The sequence below is a fragment of the Periplaneta americana genome, chromosome 2 (genome assembly GCF_040183065.1).
Source record: "Periplaneta americana isolate PAMFEO1 chromosome 2, P.americana_PAMFEO1_priV1, whole genome shotgun sequence".
Classification (NCBI taxonomy): domain Eukaryota; kingdom Metazoa; phylum Arthropoda; class Insecta; order Blattodea; family Blattidae; genus Periplaneta; species Periplaneta americana.
Window position 1 is genome coordinate 149,097,269 of NC_091118.1, and position 21,022 is coordinate 149,118,290.

Consider the following 21,022-nt stretch of genomic DNA (forward strand, 5'->3'; position numbering starts at 1 on the left):
ACTAGGCCTATGCATTCTTCTTTATATCAAACTGCAACAGAGACTAGGCCTATGCATTCTTCTTTATATCAAACTGCAACAGAGACTAGGCCTATGCATTCTTTTTTATATCAAACTGCAAGAGGCACTAGGCCTATGCATTCTTTTTTATATCAAACTGCAAAAGAGACTAAGCATATCCATTCTTTTTTTATATTAAACTTCAAAAGAGACTAGGCCTATGCATTCTTCTTTATATCAAACTGCAACAGAGACTAGGCCTATGCATTCTTTTTTATATCAAACTTCAAAAGGGACTAGGCCTCTGCATTCTTTTTTATATCAAACTGCAACAGAGACTAGGCCTATGCATTCTTTTTTATATTTTTTATTTTAGTAGGTTATTTTACGACGCTTTATCAACATCTTAGGTTATTTAGCGTCTGAATGAGATGAAGGTGATAATGAAGGTGAAATGCGTCCGGGGTCCAACACCGAAAGTTACCCAGCATTTGCTCATATTGGGTTGAGGGAAAACCCCGGAAAAAACCTCAACCAGGTAACTTGCCCCAACCGGGAATCGAACCCGGGCCACCTGGTTTCGCGGTTAGACGCGCTAACCGTTACTCCACAGGTGTGGACCTCTTTATTATATCAAACTGCAAAAGAGACTAAGCATATCCATTCTTTTTTTATATTAAACATCAAAAGAGACTAGGCCTATGCATTCTTCTTTATATCAAACTGCAACAGAGACTAGACCTATGCATTCTTTTTTATATCAAACTTCAAAAGAGACTAGGCCTATGCATTCTTTTTTTATATCAAACTGCAACAGAGACTAGGCCTATGCATTCTTTTTTATATCAAACTGCAAAAGAGACTAAGCATATCCATTCTTTTTTTATATTAAACTTCAAAAGAGACTAGGCCTATGCATTCTTCTTTATATCAAACTGCAACAGAGACTAGGCCTGTGCATTCTTTTTATATCAAACTTCAAAAGGGACTAGACCTATCCATTCTTTTTTATATCAAACTGCATAAGTCGGTGTTCCGTTAGCTCACATCTTTGTATGTAGCCTACGTTTTGTGGGTGGTCATGCTGAAGATATTTTCTATTGTCTGTGAAATTCATCGTTCTTGGAGAGGCTTTAACCCGCAATTCTAATAGCAAGCATGGCATCAGAAATATTTAAATACAATATCCTTTTATTACAAATTCCAGTTGGTTTAGATGATATTCGAATCTAGTTCCTTGTCACTTTAGTCCTACATTTAATGATGCGCCAATTATATAACCATGTCCATAATATTCCTCCATTACTAATGTTAAACCTTTAGTTTTTGTTCTGTGTTCTTATATAGTATTTAATTCTGACCTTGTACTCTTGCCGGCATTTTATGTATCGCTTGGTTAGTTCTTTCCTTCACGGTGATATTGTATTTCCGGGAAAAGTCTGGTAAATTATAGGCTATGATGGTATTATTCACAATTCCAGTGAAAGAAATAAAACCAACAAGTTATATGAAGTTAAAAGAGATAAGAGATACAAAGAGTTCTAGGAGACGTAAAGGTTTAAGAAAGCTTTTTTATTTTTGTCTTTTCAGAGAATGTTTTTCTTCCACGTTCCTTCCCTTCCCCAAATATACAGAGATTAACATTGCACGAATTGATTACTCACAGATTACTTGTAACTATTTAAGAATTTGCTTGAGATTAGAATTTATGTTCAATGATACGTAGCTTGCTTCCCTTCATTGGAATGTGATATGCGTATAAGTAAGTGTTTGTCATTTGTAACGGAATTTTATTTTAAAAGGTTTAGTCAGAAAATTTTAAAATCAGTGTTAAAAATTGAAAACGATTCTGAGATGGATGGATAGAGAGATTGAGTCCACACCTGTGAAGTAACGGCTAGCGCGTCTGTCCGCAAAACCAGGTGGCCCGGGTTTGATTCCTAGTTGGGGCAAGTTATCTGATAAGAGGTTTTTTCCGGGGTTTTCCCTCAACCCAATATGAGCAAATGCTCGATAACGTTCGGTGTTGGACCCCGGACTCATTTCACCGGCATTATCACCTCCATTTCATTCACACGCTAAATAACTTAGATGTTGATACAGCGTCGTAAAATAACCTACTAGAGAAATTGATGGATGGATAGAGAGATTGATTGATGGATGGATGGATGGATGGATAGAGAGATTGATGGATGGATAGAGAGATTGATTGATGGATGGATAGAGAGATTGATGCATGAATAGAGAGATGGATGGATAGAGATATTGTTGGATGGAGAGATGGATGGATGGGAATGGATGGAGAGATGGATATGGATCGCTGGAGAAATAGATAGGGATGAATGGAGAGATGGATGGGTGGATGGATAGAGATATGGATGGATGAATAGAGAGATGGATGTGTGAACGAATAGATAAATGGATGGGTGGATGGATAGAGAAATGGATGAACGGATAAATGAATAGAGAGATGAATGGATGGATGTGTGGGTGGATAGAAAGATAGATGTGTGAGTAGAGAGAGAGAGATGGATGGTTGTGTTGGTGGATAGAGAGATGGGTGGATGTGTGAGTGGATAAAGAAATGGATAGACGGATAGAGACACATTAGGTGTTAGAGGGTGGAACTAGACCACGCAAACTCAATTCAGACCACAGTACAGTATAACTTATTGGCCCATTGTTACTTCCATATTTCTACATGGGCTATATATGACCGACAAATTTTGCTTGGAGCTACTGTCAGAGATATCCTTTTACGTGCAGTGAACTTACGACACGAAACTCACAGCTTTACTTCCCCCTCCGAAGGAAGCAATGTTTAGGATTTTATCGCACTTTGAAATTCATCGCCTTCGCCGGTTTTGAAACCGCAACCTTAAATCCATCTGCTATTATTGTGGCCGCGTGGCTGTGGAGGACTACTCCCTCCAGGACTGATTACCTGGTTGTGGTTTATGTGAGATTTTCTCCGACTGTAAAACGAATGTCAGGTACCTAATCCTATGGCGAATTCTCAGACTTATCTCGCTAACATTAATTTCACTGATGCTTGATATTGCGTAGTTTATACACCGGCATTAAACAACCGTAAAAAAATTGAACCCGGCTCTCTGAGTATAGCAATCTTGAAATACTACGTTAATTCTACATATTTTGTGAATGTCGGTGATTCACGAGCTGGAAACCGAATTCAAAGGTGTGCTGTTACACATGCAGACTAGAGTGGAGCGCTGTGAGCTGCCTTCATCATCGGTGGGTTTTCTTTACTGTGCGAACAACCACACGTAGCTGTGTCGTTTAGCCAATCTGATATGTAATTATCCCATAACCATACGAAGTGGAGATGCTGGGGACCCCTTAACAAGGATCAGTAGGACCATGCTGCATTTCCTAGCACATTTGTTATAAACAGGCACTTCACTCAGCCTTTTGGTACCTTTCTCAATTGTTGTTTGATGTCTGAGTAGTAAAAAGAAGACCGAAGTGTCGGACTTCTTTATTATAAGATTTGTATGTGAGATGTTGGATTGTTGAGAATTTCTGAAAGAAGTAATAGTTCTTTTAATAGGAAAATAATAGATTATTCCGTAATATTGATCTAGACAAACATACCAAAAACCTGTAAAACTCTTGTTTTATTTTGAAAGAATCGTATTCGTAATACGCTATAAACGGCTGGAGGAAAATTACTACTTGTGTAAATTAGACCTGTTATTTTGTACAACATTATTCGTCTTAGAAGACTTATATGTCCCGCTAAGATACAATCTACGCCCGTGTTCTCGGTGTAAAATTTAAACTAGTCACTCATAACGAGTGCACCTCAGCACATGTGTGGACTTCGGTCCTATGTTCATAGACATCTATGACGTAGTGCAGAGGGCGGCCACTAGAGGGAACCCAAGAGTTGGAACTCAATCAGAGACAATTCTGTCCGACGTCGGGGTTGTATCCGGTGTGGCTTAGTGGATAAAGCATCAGCACGTAGAGCTGAAAACCCGGGTTCAAATCCCGGCGCCGGAGAGAATTTTTCTCCGTTCCGTTACTCTTTCATCGTATGATGACGCAGAATATCTGCATGGAAATATCATATGTATTTCGGTACATTGAAATAATAAAGATATAAAAGGCAAGTATTTATATGGGTCATTCAATAATTAGTGGCAACAATGTTTGTATGTGGCGCTATCAGCAAATGATGCAAGCTGATAACAATGAGAAAGAAGAGCATCTGATGTGTGTTATCTGTGAGTTTGAAGACAATAGAATCATTTGAAATGTGGATATGGAGAAGACTGGAGCTTGTGAAGTGGACAGGCAGAATAAAAAACGAAGCTGTGTTAGAAAGAGTGGATGAAGAAAGAATGATGCTAAAACTGCTCAGGAAGAGGAAAAGGAATTGTCTGGGTCACTAGTTCAGAAGAAACTGCCTTTTGAAGGATGCACTGGAAGGAATGATGAACGGGAGAAGAGATCGGACCAGAAGAAGATATCAGATGATAGATGACATTAAGATATGTGGATCATATGAGGAGACAAAGACGAAGGCAGAAAATGGAAAATACTGGAGAATTCTGAGTTTGCAGTGAAAGACCTGCCCTTGGGCAGAACACTGTGAATAAATGAATCTCATTTATAAGATATTTGTAGTGAGTTTAATTTGTAGAAGGTTATCTGCAGTGCTCTAAAATGTTTAGCAAATACGAAGAAAGATGCTTCATTAAAATTTAGATTGCAAGAGGCAAGAATGCTCCATAATGCCATATAGCAGCGTTTCTCAAACTATTTTGAAGTAGGGACCACTTTTTTAAGTCCTAGCAGTTCCATGGACCACCTTACTCTTGTTCCCATCGAAAGCGTATTTATAATTTTTGTAGCATATTTTATTACCAGTATACTTATATTTTAAAATAGAATTAATTAAAATTAACTGAATTCAATTAATTTTATATTAGTATTAACTAATTAAGTTAACGTTAATAGAAGAACCTGTTTGTGCTCGTGTTACAAGACAGCATTAAAGTAATCAACTTTATTAAGGGAAGGCCTCTGAATAGCAGAATATTTTCATTACTTTGCAATGACATGAGTAACAAACAACGCACCGAGGTTTTGGTTCACGCTCATTGCCACACCAAGTAAATCCAAGTTCCAAATAACTCTCGTCATATTTACAAAACGTTTTTTGTTTGAACAGCTACCACTAGGACTAATATTTCTTTAATGTCACTAGAATTACTGATATTAATATCTTCGCACACAGCTTCTGAACTATTAGCACTGCCTAAATGAAGCTTATTATCACGTTCCTTTCTTTTCAAAGATCCGGATCGAAGCCAGTTTTCCATTATGTATAATGGATACTATTTAACAGAGACATAGACATGGGTGGGCAACTCGTGCTCTCAAAGTGTCAACACAACCTCAGTGCAGGTAGAAAAGACTCTGTACTATAGGTATCTTACAAGCAAAACTCAGCTCGGACTCCTCGTGGCGCGCATGCTATACCCCTCTTGCTCCCCTGTAGTAGGCTTGAGAGCATGCTGGGTACAGGAGCATACGTCATCTGTGTGAAACAGTCACGCCCGCTGGTTTCTGCGCACTGACGTTTTCTTTGTTGGGTGCCTATAGCAGCTGTAGTGTATGTATGTGGTTCTTGCAACACGCAAGTTCGCTCGCGTCTGCAATAAATGGCGGCTCGTTTTAAATGAAAACAATGTAATCCCAGATCATTTCCCTTTAGTGATGAGTCGAAAGAGGAAGATTTTTTTATTAAGAAGGGAGGTAAAGATTGTATTATGTTCTATTACACTTTCTTACGCATGGCATTTTATGTTACAAATAAACATAGTGAAGATTTTAGTAAAGAAACACTGTCTAGATCTGCTTTTAGAACAGCTAATGGTAAAAATGGGATATCAACAAGGTGAGATTGATATCAAATATCTTTAGCACGTTGTGCGTGCGACTTACAGAATTGCACGACATATGATCGACTAGCTAAGAGCATTTATGAGTAAAATTAGAATTGTGACATAATGTAGAACATAGACAACTTCACTTTCTTTGACTGGAAACTATCTTGAAGAGTGATAAGAAAATCTTCTTATAAAATATAAGACCCTACTTCAAGATCTACAGCAGAATTCACTATTAAGTTTGGAGAAACAGTGACAATTGACAAGGAATAGAGATTTTTCTGAAATCCTTTTGGCTTACAGCCGATAGAAGATCCTAAAAGTTTATAGCTTGAATTGATAAATCTACAGAACAGCACGACACTCAGATTCCAGCGAAATCAGGAATCGAACTTTTCGTAATGCTGCCTAAGTCAGAATTTCCAAATATACTCTTTGCTTCCACATTATGTGCTTGAGGCAGAGTTTGACCCCTTTCTGCATACTAGGACAGATATGACACATTCCGGTTTTATATTCATATAACTTATACTATAAGCATATAATATTTCAAACTGCATACTGGAACAGATATGGCACACTGTCAATAACTGGATTTGACTATATGTGACATTAGTTGAGAAAGATAGAACTGCTTAAGTTATTTGAATATAAAACCGGTGTGTGCAAAACTGTCCTATGTATTAACAAGAAAGAAGTGTAACAGCTCTCAATGTACAGAAAGAGTTCAGAAGTACGCTTATTTCATTTGCCGTGACATGTAAAAAATTACTTCCTTGAATTTGTGATTATTTGCGAATACAGACTGTTACCTATCTGAGAACAGAGGAATACTCTTTGATGTATAAAGACTTGTAAATTCTCGCATTCTATGTTTAAAATTAGACATAATAAGAAATATTAACAAATAGTGTAATAATAAAAAGTGTAGCACCTATATTTGTTGTATCTTGAAAAGGTTGTATTCAGTTTATATTTCCTGTACTAAACTAATTTACAAAGCTAGGAAATAATATAATTTTGCTACGTGTGTTTAGGTGATCTATCAAAATTACTATAATTATTGTACCAGGACATACGTCATTCTGAAATTCAAATCATGGAATAGATATCACGACCACCTGCATGAGCCGCCAGAGCGCACCGTGGCAGTGAACTGCTTTTGCTGCGAAACTACAAACAACGTGTAACTGCTGCGGCTGGCTCCGTCTGTCTTTCTCTCTTTCAAGGTTTTTTAGCACTTTGTGAGCAAGAATTGCTCATCTTTTGACATAGACAACTACTAGCGTGTACCACATACGAAAGATTTCAAACAATTAACTGCTAACAGGCAAGCGACGAACCAATAATGCACAGAATCTATTATACGTTACTTGTGATTGGCTACAAAAATATAATTAGAAAACTATTGTAATTTGAATTTCTGGATCTGATTCACCCGGATTTTAAAATAGGCGGAAAAACAGAAACAGAAACATGCCCGATTTTCAACAATTAAAGATGCAATTTGGCACGTTCTATTATTGGTTTACGACATACAGTACGTGACCATTTCAATGTGTAGACTGGGTGTCGGAAAAACTATTAAGAAAGTCATGAAAAGGTTCGGTACTTTGGTCCTCTGTTATGAATTAGGATGGTCCCTGGCTGAGTTATAGGCGCAGCGCCAGATATGCAGGGAAAAAGATGGCGAGAAACACCACGTTCATAGTGCTTTAAATCCCTCTTTTGTTGCTGAGAGTAGAGTGGGAAGTTAGTAGACTTGTAGGGTAATAAATTTCATAAAATGTCAGTCCTGGGGGAAAAAGTAGAAGGCAATTGTCATGTGTCATTTCCAAACTCTGAGATTTTCAGCTAAAGTGTGATACGCAATTTGTTTGAATTTTATTTTTTCTTCTGTCTTTTTTGAAGGACCACAAGGGCAGACCTCGAGGACCACAGGTGGTCCGCGGACCATAGTTTGAGAAACGCTGCCATATAGCATTACTGGAAGCTTGTGGTAGAGAGACTTCACCATATCGTACCGTGGTTAGGTGGGCACATGCATTTCGCAACGGGAGGGAAGATGTTCATCAAAAACGTGGAGCTGGCAGACAGCAATCGGCAAGTGATAATGTGCATGTAAACGCTGTAAGAGCACTGCTGGAAGAACACTGTTGTTGGACTTGGATTAAGCTAGCAAGGGAAACTGGAGTTGCTCCTGATACGATTCTTGACATACTTAATAAGAAGTTAAAGATGAGGAAAATCTGCGCTCGGTGGCTTCCACACAATCTTAAAGAGGAAAACTTGTGTTAGAGAATGGAAACAGTGAGATTGCACTTAGAACGCTATGGACGTGAAGGCGAGCGTTTCCTTCGACGTATCATAACTTTGGTGAAACCTGGGTTCGTTGCTACCAACCAAAATTGAAGAGACAATCAAATGAGTAGCGGCACAATGATTCTCCACGGCCAAAAAATTTCGGCAAGAACAGGATCCACTTAAAGTCATGTTCATTGTTGCTTATGATTTTGTCGATGTCCTTGTCACTCATTCGGTTCCTGCAGGAAATCTTGTGAATGGTGCATATTATCATTTACGACCAGCTGTGCGCCGTAAACGTGCAAATCTCCTGAATTCTCATTCTATTGCGCTACACGATGGTGCTCGCTCTCACATAGCAGCTCCTATGGTTAATTTACTTCGCAAATAGAACTGGGAAATTCTGGAGCATTCTTCATATTCCCCAGATATGAGCCCATGTGGTTTTGACCTTTTCGCAAAATTGTAATTACCACTTAGAGCAGTTCGCTTTAGAATCAGACAGGCAATTATAGCAGCAGTACAGCAGTCTGTTCGAAGATTAGTACAACAAGACGCTGTGGATGACATCCGTCGTCTCCCTGAGGTGTGGAGGCGGGTTCTTCAGGTTGGACGAGATTAGGAGAGAGTCGGGTAGTATCGGACATCGGTAATATCGGACAGTGAGTTTCTTTCATTTACCACACGATGATAGTACCTGATTGACATGGTTACGTTTCTGTGATGTCGCGTAGAGAAACGTAACCATGTCATTCAGGTACTACCATATAGTGGTAGATGAAAGAAACGCACTGTCCGATATTACCCGATGTCCGATACTACCCGACTCTCCCCTACTTATGAGCACTGCAACAGTGTGACTGTTCCAGAAATGTTTTCTTCGTTGTTAATTCAAATGTTGCCACTAAATTGAGTGACCCATGTATTTAGGCCAACGAATTTTTAAGTTTTCTACTTTAACATAACGTGAAGTTAATGGTTTCTTGTCTTTAGTCATGTAATTATGAATAAAATATGTAATTTCTTATTGAAAATGGTCCTAAAATAGCCCCGTACTAATTAGTTGTGTTGCAAAAAAGAACGAATTATCTACTTACATACATTATTATAAGAGTACTAGTAAGAAAACAGTTTATAAGTAGGCCACCTATGTGATCAAGTGTTCAGACTTTTCAACCGAAACGTCATGATCGGGTTCTTACTTGCCACGTACCTAATCATATTGCAAGACGCAGAGAACAGTGAAGTTATTTATTTTTATTACCGACCCGAAGAAATAAGAATTAGAAAATATTAGAATTATAATGAATACTGGGTTATTTTTCTGTTTACGAGACTCATTTAATAGCATATCACGATACAAGGTTGGGAAGTTCTTTTTACAAAATCGAAGAAAAGTTTGAAAAACGAGCAGAGCGAGGTTTTCATTTTCCGAGATTAAGTAATGCAATTCACAAGCGTGTATTGTACAGTATTTTTTGCACGACAGTATTTTTTGAAAATAATATTTTAAAAAATCTTAATGTACGAGTATAGTACGTACGTTATACATGAACAGCTGACTGATGTTAAGTCTGGCCAACGTAAATTCGCTAAATGTTGGAAGTGATTTAGTTTACATTGTAGAAGTACAAATGATCCAGTTACTCGTACTTGTAATATTTCGTGTTTAAGTGGAATAATTTTTATTTCTTTTTGTTAAGCGAAGTTTGAATTGTTCAAATGGAGTTCAGTACATTTCAAATACAGTGGTTTGTTTCGTGTAATGTATATTAATTAACACTGTCTTTTGCATATGAATTTTACATGCATTGTAGCATACATAGAAGGCAGTGATTTTCATTACAACTCTAGAGCAGTTATACTTATCTAGGTTGGCAACTCTGAATTCAGTAAAATCAACTTTCAATCGTGGCGGCCGTTTGCTGTAACGACGAGAAAACACATTATCATGCAAAAAAAAAAAAAAGTAAATAAAAATAAATAAATAAATAAATAAATAAATAAAATAACTTGGATGTCGAAAGATACAAAATCTTGCGTCAGAGATTTAATTTTATATGCAATAATTTGATTTAATTAAATATTTCTCCGTGATGCTAACTTCACCGTCTCTCTTCTACGTTCTACAAAAAGTCATGAAGAAAGTCGTCTGGTAATTCACGAAGTAGAGTCGTCTCATTCCTTTTTTGGGGAACTGTACATCTCGGATAAATTGATTAAAAAACACTGAGGGCTTGATGACTCAGCTCTTCGTTGATCAGAATATAGGACTGAAAAATTACTTTCGATATGTATTTCCATCCGGACGAGGTTAAGTTGTAAGAGTCTGATTGCCATAAAAGCCATTCTTTCTGAGTAAGTAAATCTGGTTAAGATAAGGAACACCCCCCCCCCCTTTTTTTCCTCTCTCCACAGTAGTATATAAAATCTTTTCCGAATGACGCCTTACCATATGTCCATCCTACGAACTCGTTGGTTCTGAGATTTTCATTCCGTAGCCACTCCTCCAAAGGACGGAAATACTCTCTGATGTAACTTCCGTTCAGTCTGGTCTCTCCTGTAGCTGCATACAGCGCTTCGGTCCAAGGTACAGAAGATCCTAGTCTCATCATATCCCTGAAATTCAACAAAATGAAGTTTTAGTCGCACCTCTTATTGCTTGTGTGATGTAGGGCACTTGGATGACGTCACCGTATTAACAAGAAGTGTGACCAGATTTCTCGAATGTCAAGCGATAAAAGTTCCACGCTAAAAGTATAGGTTTCAGTTAATCGCATAAAAAGGAATTACTAATGTCATTCGTCATTTATACTGTAGTAACATGGCTGCGGAAAGCTGAAAACGCTATAGCCAGAGTATCTCAAATAGAATCACACCCATCCCTCTACGAGTCAATAGAGTTAAGGAGGTTACTACATATTGTATTTAATTCTCTTCAGAGATAGAAAATTGGCAATAGATTATTATTGGTTTATCAGAAATATTATTTGAGAAAATTTTATCATAATGGCCCTGATCTGTAATTTGAGTGATTTGAATGTTACACGTTTCCTTCTGCTGGTATAACATTATATAGCCCTGTCTATGACTCGGCCTTCCATCTAGGCGGCCGGGTTCGATTTCTGGCCAGGTCGTAATAGAATTTGTGATGGACAAAGCAGACGTTGCAGAGGGTTTTTCTCGTGGTACTCCCCTTTCCCTCCCCCTCATTTCATCCATCATTCCCAATAGTAAAAAAAAAGCGGGGGTGAAGTCTTGAGGGTAATATGGGTTTTAGATGCTGATATAGGATGAGCTTGGGGCTCCGGGCCCTGAGTTTGTCAGGCTACTCGCATGCGAACGGGATCTGGCTCTATCAGGGCAGAGTCAGTATGGCCCACCTGTCAGCGTCGGATTTACGAATTCTACTCAGGTCACCTGTCGCACATCGCATATAAGGGCGCACAAAGGGCCAAACCGTGCCTAAGTGTATGAACCCGTCCCGGATCCAGCCCTCGTAAAGTTAAGCCAAGCCAAATAACAATACATAATCGATACTTCATTTCAGATGGAACCTTATGGTCATATTAAAAGGGGGACTTGGGGAGTAAGGTAATGTAAACAAAAACTATTTTATTAATCGTTTAAATTCGTCACTGCTATTGTGTAGGAGCTACTGTGTTATAAAGATGATACTTATATGTTTAGGAAGGTGAAGAGGGGATCTGTGAAAGAGCACCTCTTGAGCAAACACGTTATAATTAATAAATAAGTTATTTCCTGTTGCTTGCCGGCACACCAGGGAGAGAGAGATTTGAAACAAGGATAACTTACATGACATTCTTATTCTGAGGCAGGCGATGTCCCAGCCTGCTATTTGGTTCTAAGTAAGGCTATTCAAATAAATGAATGGCAAGATAGGAATGCTAGTGCATTGTCTCATAGTTAAAATAAATAATGCAACATTGCCATTCATATTAAGATGAAACGTAAACATTTATCTTATTTATTCAACAAACAAGGTGGATATTAAATGTCTGCGTCATCAAGATGACGCATAATTCTCCTGTTTTACTTATCTCATAATAAATCAGGTCTAGAATCATCACTACGTCCACCGCTGCGGAGTAACGATTAACATGTCTGACCGTGGAACGAACGGGCCCAGGTTCAATTCCTAGTTAGACAAATTACCTGGTTGAGGTTGTACCGGGGTTTTCCTTCAACCCATTAAGAGCAAATTCTGGGTAACTTTCAGACGGTAGATAACCATAGCAGTTGATAACGCGTTGTAAAATGGAAAATTAAAAAGGCCACTGGCACTGCCGTCTACCAATCTTTGGATAAACTGTGAGGAATAGCTACTATGATTGACGGTGGATTCGACTTCGAGAAAAGTCCTTGGCTTTGTCCACCACAAATGGACGGAGTTAGCAAAAAGAGTCCAAGCGACAAAAACCTGTTTCGAAATATTGGTCACTGAAATAAATCTGTTTTTTTATAAAACATTTTATGCAAGAAGTATTATAACATTCATACTATTACAAAAGATAGCACAAATAATACCAAAAAAAGGCTAACCGATTTTTAATGAGATACCAGAAGTTGAATTCATATTTCAAAGCAAAATAAATTAAAGTATTTTATGCAATAAACGAATTTTTGATTATAAATAGCAGCAAAATTCAGATATCACATTCTTGAGTTTTTCAGAGTTAAATTAGCCTGTCATTAACAGATTTGTGCAAATCTATTTTTTTTTTCAAATTGTCGGTTGGTCTACTATTGCGTAACTCCGTTCAAATACAACTCCATAGCCGAGATTTGAATTCTGTTCTGTGGTCATATTAAGCCAAACTCCACCAACTGAGCTACCAAGACTGCACACTATAAATTATACATTTTACGGAAGTCGAAAACAGAAAGGAGAAACATAGGAATTAATTGAATGAAGTGCATTTATTTATATACTAGCCGTACCCGTGCGCACCGCTGCACCTGTTAGAAATAAATATATAGTAATTACATAGGACATTTGATCCAGGGAAGATTCGTGTTTGATAGAAGGATAAATCGTTTATTATGTTACTTAATTTAAATTGTATTTAAATAATTAAAATGCGGTCATTTTTGGTCCAGAGACCACTCATTTGGTGCAATGACAATTCCTTTAACATGTTTCTTAATTTTTATTACATGCATCCATACTTTAATGAAGACTGACATATCATTTAGATTTAATGTGTATACTTTATTTTACTTGCTATATGTTTCCATTGAATTATGATAATAACTTAATTTTAACCCTTGTTTTCTACGTATTCAGTAAATGGCGCTTGGCCCACTATGGTTCTGAACCCTTCAAATAACTTAAATAACTTAAATTATATTATATTATATTATATTATATTATATTATATTATATTATATTATATTATATTATATAAAAATGTGTTGATAACGGATGTACACCGATAAGTAAGTTTTTAATTTGTTATGGGGGCTCTTGAATCTCAGGAGGAACAAATTTTATTTTACAACAGCGCAACATAATCTGCTTGGCTCATTACCCATTTTTTTTGCATTGCATTTAATGCATATGTATTTTATGTATTTTAACACGATTCAATTGAGCATAGTTAAAATTTGGGTTATAAAATAATGGAATGCTAAGCTAACATATTATTACTGCATACTAAATCAATACACTCTTGTGGTTCGTTAATTCTCTGAGATAAACATTATTTTAAGAAATACAGGAAACGAATACACAGAATAGCCTATAAGTTGTTTGTGCATAAGAAGCTATTTTAATCTTACCTGTCCTCAATTCACTCCGAAGTTACTGTAATAACATTATAGCATTATGTCCATATAGAGAAACTACACTTTCCAATGGTGAAATAATAATTAATTACACAAATCGGTTAATTTAGCTTCCTATATTACTTCATACAAACAGAGAAACATTCTCTGTAGGCTATGATTGTTGTTGAAACTCATTTATCTCATTAAATATCAGTCCTATCAAACTTTTTCAAAGAATAAAACTTATCGGAAATGATGTTTAAAGAAATGTTTGTTATGTAATATTTTTCACAAAAATCAATAATAAGCGAGATATTTCGATTTATTTAATTCAGACCTCCTTATAACCCCCCTTTTAAATGTATTTTGAATGCCATATAGCCTAAAATCTAAGTTACAACGAACTTAATTTATATTCCAATTTTCATCGAAATCGGTTCAGCCATTATCGCGTGAAAAGGTAACAAACATACAGACAGACAGACAGACAGACATAGAAACAAAAATTTCAAAAAACGATTTTTGGTTTCAGGGTGGTTAATTATATATGTTAGGACCAATTATTTTTGGAAAATCGAAAATTACCAGAAAAATTTCGGCTACAGATTTATTATTAGTATAGATAATAGATACAATTAATGCATGTAGACATGATCCTCCACACGAGCCTGTACGGCCATTCGTACTAATAACTATGCATAATTCAAAAAAGCAGAATGAAACAAAGGGACATTAACCTCTAATATATGCTACCCTATTTTCATCCAGTAACAGTATTGCCCATTACAACACTAACTTATTTTAAGTAATTCAGCCTCTTACATCCTAGGCCTCCCTCCCTTCTGCCAGTCTATCCTGAGCTGTCGAAGTTTTGCTATAAATTTCCCCACAACTTCAAAGAATTTGGCGTTAGATATTGAAAATACGAGTCGCGTCCAAAAAGTAAGTTTCCCAGCGGCTGTTTACAGAAAGAAAATACAATTTCATGGAAATATTTATTGGAACAAGTAGGCCTACAGCATTTTTGTTGAACTATTTTTCAACATATTTCCCACCGGAATTGAGACATTTGTCATACCGTGGGATCAACAGAGAGGAGCAGACGACTGTGACACACTGGTTCCGAGTCCAGGCGACAGACTTCTACGATGAAAGGATGTAGAAGTTTCCATCTTATACACCACTGCGGGTAGGGGAAGAAGAATAATACTAGACATCTCACAAGTGCGGCCCTCTTTGGTCATGGGATTAACACGGCACAGGGCCACGCAGAAACATCACAAGACACGGCCAATATCCAGTCTCGTGGACGGAAGATAAATTTATAAGTATGGATGATAAATAATACATGTTTTAGTCTGGAAGACAGGATTCAGAACGGAATACAGACGTACAAAGTATTGAACAAACTGAACCAGGCTACTGGGCAATCACGCTTCAAGAGAAATGCCATAGAATTTTCGCGATTAAAGGTCTTGTTTCGGTTCAACAGCGAAGAAAGTTACAAAATTTGCATTCACAGTCTTAGGAATTATTGACGTTTAAGCGCTGTGAAGGGTTAAGAAGTGTCTTCACTCTGCTGAGTGTAGCGTTCTTGTATACATATCCAAGGTCGCCTTGACGACGTCTGGCTTCTGTTTTATGTAGTCATATGTCAGAACGGTGAAGAAGTGAAGAAGTCAAGTTAATACTTGTTGATGCAGTACTCAAAACTCGAGTGTTCACAGTGAGAGGAGTTAGACTGAATGGGAAACATTTTTTAACATATTACTTAAAGAATCTTTTAAGCAACTGTTATTGAGAGTACGTACAGTACATGAGGTGATAGTAAGGCGATAATAATGATGTTTAAATTTAATGGGAAAACTATGTGCTGAATAAAGCCAATCCTACAACCATTTCTGTAACAGAAATCTCTCAGGATGTACTACGAATGGAAACTTGCGAAAGGCTGTCAGGTTGACAGGCTGAAGTTTAATTTGGAGAATAACATCGAGTATGAGGTTTTTAAGAAGAATTGAATGAAGTTCAAATCTATGCCGGTTAAAAGATTGCAATAGGAAGTAAATTAAAGTTAAGTAAAGATTTTTTTCAATTAATGAACATAAAATATAATGGAAAAAAGTTTAGCAATTCCGGAAAGTAATTGAAATTAATATGTGACGCTCGTCGTCGTCATCGTCGTCGTCGTCATCATCATCATCATCATCATCATCATCAATATCATCATCATTATCGACGCCGACTTCGGGGGGGAGGCAAGGCACCTTCTGCCTCAACTTAGTGTCAGGGCGTTTTCCCCAAATAAAATTAATATAGGACCTCATCCTCCCCCCAAATAATTCGAAGGGAGATTACTCGTGTTAGAAAATAATTGATTTGTTTGAAAGATGAAATAGGACAGAACCCAAAAAAAGTTATTTAAAATCCATGGAGATAGTGAACTGTCGCAATGAACATGTTAGTGACGCAACTCACAACGCCCCCACCCTTTCTTTCCTCCTGCATTTGATTCAACGGTGACTACATGCCTTTGTCTACGATCCACATTTTTTCATTTCAGTTCAGTCAATTAAATATATGTAATTGTTCACTATCAAACTATCATAGAAAACTCTGAGAACAATCTGAAAATAAGTATAGGCCTATACTTGTTAACTCTTGTGTCGAACATATGCAGTATATAACAGTGTTGTTTGTACACCTCATATATTATTAAACTGACCTTTGAAATTATCTTAAAATTAAAATATATATCAATAAAACTAAATTTATTATGTTATGAGAAGGCAGCGCATTTTCGTTCTCAAACAAGTTATTAAAGTGATCGGATAATATATTCTGGCCTAAATGCTTACGTCAGGTCGCTACGAAAGGTATAACCTAGCTTCGGTACATAATAATAATAATAATAATAATAATAATAATAATAATAATAATAATAATAATAATAATAATAATGGAGCATGGCAACTGTAAGCCAACGATTTGTTTTCATGCTAGATGTCAACAGACTGACGTCCACTCTATCGTCTAGAGTGATTAACTTTATAACTTCTTTACTTTGTTAATATTATAAAATTACCTGGCTGATTAGTTTCGAAACTAATCAGCCAGGAAATTTTTGTAATGTTAACACAGTAAAGAAGTTACAAAGTTAATCAGCCAAAATTACTACTGAAAGCACCTCTCAATAATAATTACGGCATATGTAACAACATATTTAAAAATAGGCTTAAGGGATTTACTAATAGACGGTATAATTGATATTTGTTATTGAAGTGTTTATCAGTGAAGTGTGAAGTGTGTTGTGCCAGTGAAGTGTGTTATGTAAGTGAAGTGTGTTTCTGTCAGTGAAGTTTTATAGTTTATAGTGGCATTGCAAAGTATTTGAACAGTGAAATGTTTTTGAAGTGTTAGTGAAATGAGGATAGAATCAGTGAAATGTGTCGTAGTTTCAGTGCAGTGAGTGAGTTGACAGCGAAATGAGTGTAGTGCTGAAAGGTACTTGTGCAGATATGAACATATCATACTCGTGGGTTTTAGTTCGAATTTAGGGTTAAGATACAAATTAGATTTACTTTAAATGCCATTTTAAGTGATCGTGCTTCATTTAATTTAGGATGCTCTCTGTTGTTGTTATTATTATTATTATTATTATTATTATTAAAATTATTATTATTAATTTATTATTAAGTATATTTTTTATTGTGTTTATTATTGTCATTATTGAGTGTAATTAGTTACCACTGCCACCGGGTATATACCCATTTGCAGTGTGAATACATACATACATACATAAATACATAAATACATAAGTTCGATTCTTATGTGTAGAAGAGCAAAACGTACCCTGAAATCAACATCCAAAGAAACATGACTAATATTCTATAAATGAGATGGCCATTTCTGTGGCTGCTCCATGAATTAGAAAAATTGTACTAAAGGAAAGTGACATTGACATATTAATACTATTAGACCCTAAATATATTGGCATTATTATGTTATTACATAAGGTTATTAAAAAGTCAGAATAATTTTAAATAGCTGAAACTTTGTTAAGAATGAGGTTTACGAAAAAAAAAACATTTAATTCACGTTGCTTTTAGCTATTTCATTTTCGATGCATTGGCAACGGTTTAAGTGGAGGAGAGACCCGAAGGCTAGCACAGCATTCTCGATTATTATAATTGATAGGCCACTTACTTTAATAGATTTCCTGTTTCCGCGAATTGCTGCAACTGTAATGATGATAATGATAGTGGTAGTGACAATATACAGACTATAGTAGAGGAGGCAAGACCTGTCCTGGACCTTATCATGTGCCGTGGCTATAGCATAAATGGGTTGGAGAGGGAAGATAGATTTTAGTCTGAGATGAACGTCCGTGTCGGTAGATTCATGTAATATTAACCATCATGAAACAAACTCTCCTTCTAGTAGCTCATTCTTTCACACAGCTCACATGCCAGGTCTCGCCTCCTCATCTATACTTACTTGAGCAACTTTCCAGCTTCTTTACTTCGGTAGACGTCGCATTTAAACAGAGGTTTGGATTTTGGTTGTTCCGGGTCGAACTGCCCTGCCGCCTTACACAGAGCATGATGCAGCTGGAATTGCAGCACCGTGCCCACGAAGTATCTGTAAAACAAATCAATTCTCGAATGTAGTTATAGTTCGGCCATGAATAAAGTGACAGTTCGCGCTACAGGTAGCAATGTTGTCAAGTCGTGTAGTAGTTCTTGTCCTCTGCTGTTGGGAAAATTTCAGAACCGAAACGAACTACGTATTAAACTTTCCTGTTGTTCAACATGCCCTAGATTTTTGGATATTTGTAATAAATAATAGTCGCAGAGATATCCAACGTTTTTTAGCTACATATCAGCTCCATGAGAAGGTAGAGGAAGGTGAAATATACCTGTTGAATCCGTTACGAAGACTTTCTCTCCAAAACAGTACCTTTGGTTAGCGTTTCTGATTATAGAATCGATATGTAGCTCCGAAAAGAGCGATGTCTCTGTGTTTTTGTAGGAAGCAAATGTCTTAAATATTTCAACACATTTAATTAAAGTAGGCCTAGTAATTGTGTTAGAACACAAATACCAGTTATATTCAAGTTACGAGTAATTCAGACCAGTTGGCTATCACGTGGTCACAACGGACTGAAATGACAACATTGTGCAGTTTCCATAGCAACTCGTGGCTTCCGATTGGATGATTTAAATTATTAGGTGTAAGTTATTATGGAAACCGCAGAGTCATTCAACCCTAAATAAATTCATAATTTTGGACGTAGTATAGTTAACTTATCTTATTAGATGAAAGTGAATGTGGGTATGTATGTATGTATGTATGTATGTATGTATGTATGTATGTATGTATGTATGTATGTATGTATGTATGTATGTATGTATGTAGTCTACACTTATGTGTATGTATGTATGTACACGTATGTGTATGTATGTATGTGTGTATGTATGGTATGTAATAAAATTATGCGTCCACACCTGTGGAGTAACGGTCAGCGCGTCTGGCCGCGAAACCAGGTGGTCCGGGTTCGAATCCCGGTTGGGGCAAGTTACCTGGTTGAAGTTTTTTCCGGGGTTTTCCCTCAACCCAATACGAGCAAATGCTGGGTAACTTTCGGTGCTAGACTCCGGACTCATTTCACCGGCATTATCACCTTCATTTCATTCAGACGCTAAATAACCTAGATGTTGATACAACGTCGTAAAATAACCCCCAAAAAATAAAATTATGCTTGTTTACCCGACCTGGCTTGCTGCCCTAGAAGTATGATCACGTGGTATCTGTCATTATTGTCTAGTATCATAGAGCAATCGAGAATAATTTAGATTCGTAGGCCTATACAGAAAGTGTGTAGAAGTTGAGCACCAGCTAACATGGTTAGTATTATTAAAATCCGTGCAAAGGCGATTGAATTCTTAGCAGCAGAAGGCTCTAAAGTTCTGGACAGTCCACATTATAGCTTCTATTTGTCACCATGTGGCTTTTATTTCTTTGGATCCTTAAAGAAGAGGTCGACCTGGTTGGCTAGTTGGTATAGCGCTGGCCTTCTATGCCCAAGGTTGCGGGTTCGATCCCGGGCCAGGTCGATGGCATTTAAGTGTGCTTTTAATGCGACAGGCTCATGTCAGTAGATTTACTGGCATGTAAAAGAACTCCTACGGGACAAAATTCCGGCACATCCTGCGACGCTGAAAAAACCTCTGCAGTTGCGAGCGTCGTTAAATAAACCATAACATTAACATTAAAGAAGAGCACAGTTCCGCACGAATGATGAAGTGAAGACCACAGTGGTGAAATAGTTCAAGGACAAGGCAAGAGTTTTTTCGCTGAGATCTTTCCGCACAATGGGACACCTTTTGAGAATATTTATTAAGACTTATTCTGAGGAAATTTACTGTATTCGTGTATCCAACTGACTATATTCGACGTTTCCTCACATAATAGAGTGCCTGTGTGAGTGCCTATGGAGATTTCTTCTTATAAAACGTAATGATATGCAGCCTTATAAGTTATAAGTTGATATTTATAGGCTATATACAGAGTGTAAACGATACAAAGTGCCAAAATTTTAGGCCTACAGACTGTACATCTAGGTCTACTAAATGTAATATGTAGCGAATTTTTTTTTAATTTCTAAAATCTATGTTTTTATGTTTGATGGTACTCTACTGTTCGAGTAAATGTGAACGTCATTGCCAATGACCTTTTGTTCAACACACGATAACACTACCACAATAGAGAGAGAACACAGTACCCTGGTTTGTAAATAATGGTATAATCATAGTTGCAATATACTTGGCGGACCGAAGTAAATAATGACGGTCTATTATAATTTCCAAAAACATTAGACTCGCAGATAACATTTTTGTAAGGGAACCACAAAAGTTACAGAAAAATTTTATTAGAATTTATTGTTCAGTAATTTATGCTATATCATCAGTATTAAAAAAAATTATAAATCTATTCGAACGGGTTTC

General features: G+C 36.8%; 1 protein-coding gene across 1 annotated transcript in view; it reads right to left on the minus strand.

Annotated features, from left to right (window-relative positions):
* The window catches only part of LOC138694697 (angiotensin-converting enzyme-like), a 197,051-nt gene that overhangs the window by 3,159 nt on the left and 172,870 nt on the right, over window positions 1-21,022 (minus strand). Inside the window, exons 11-12 of the mRNA XM_069818683.1 lie at window positions 18,513-18,656; window positions 10,678-10,844 (exon numbers count right to left, since the gene is read on the minus strand). Of these exons, the coding sequence (XP_069674784.1) occupies window positions 10,678-10,844; window positions 18,513-18,656 (311 nt within the window). The remainder of the gene's footprint in view (window positions 1-10,677; window positions 10,845-18,512; window positions 18,657-21,022) is intronic.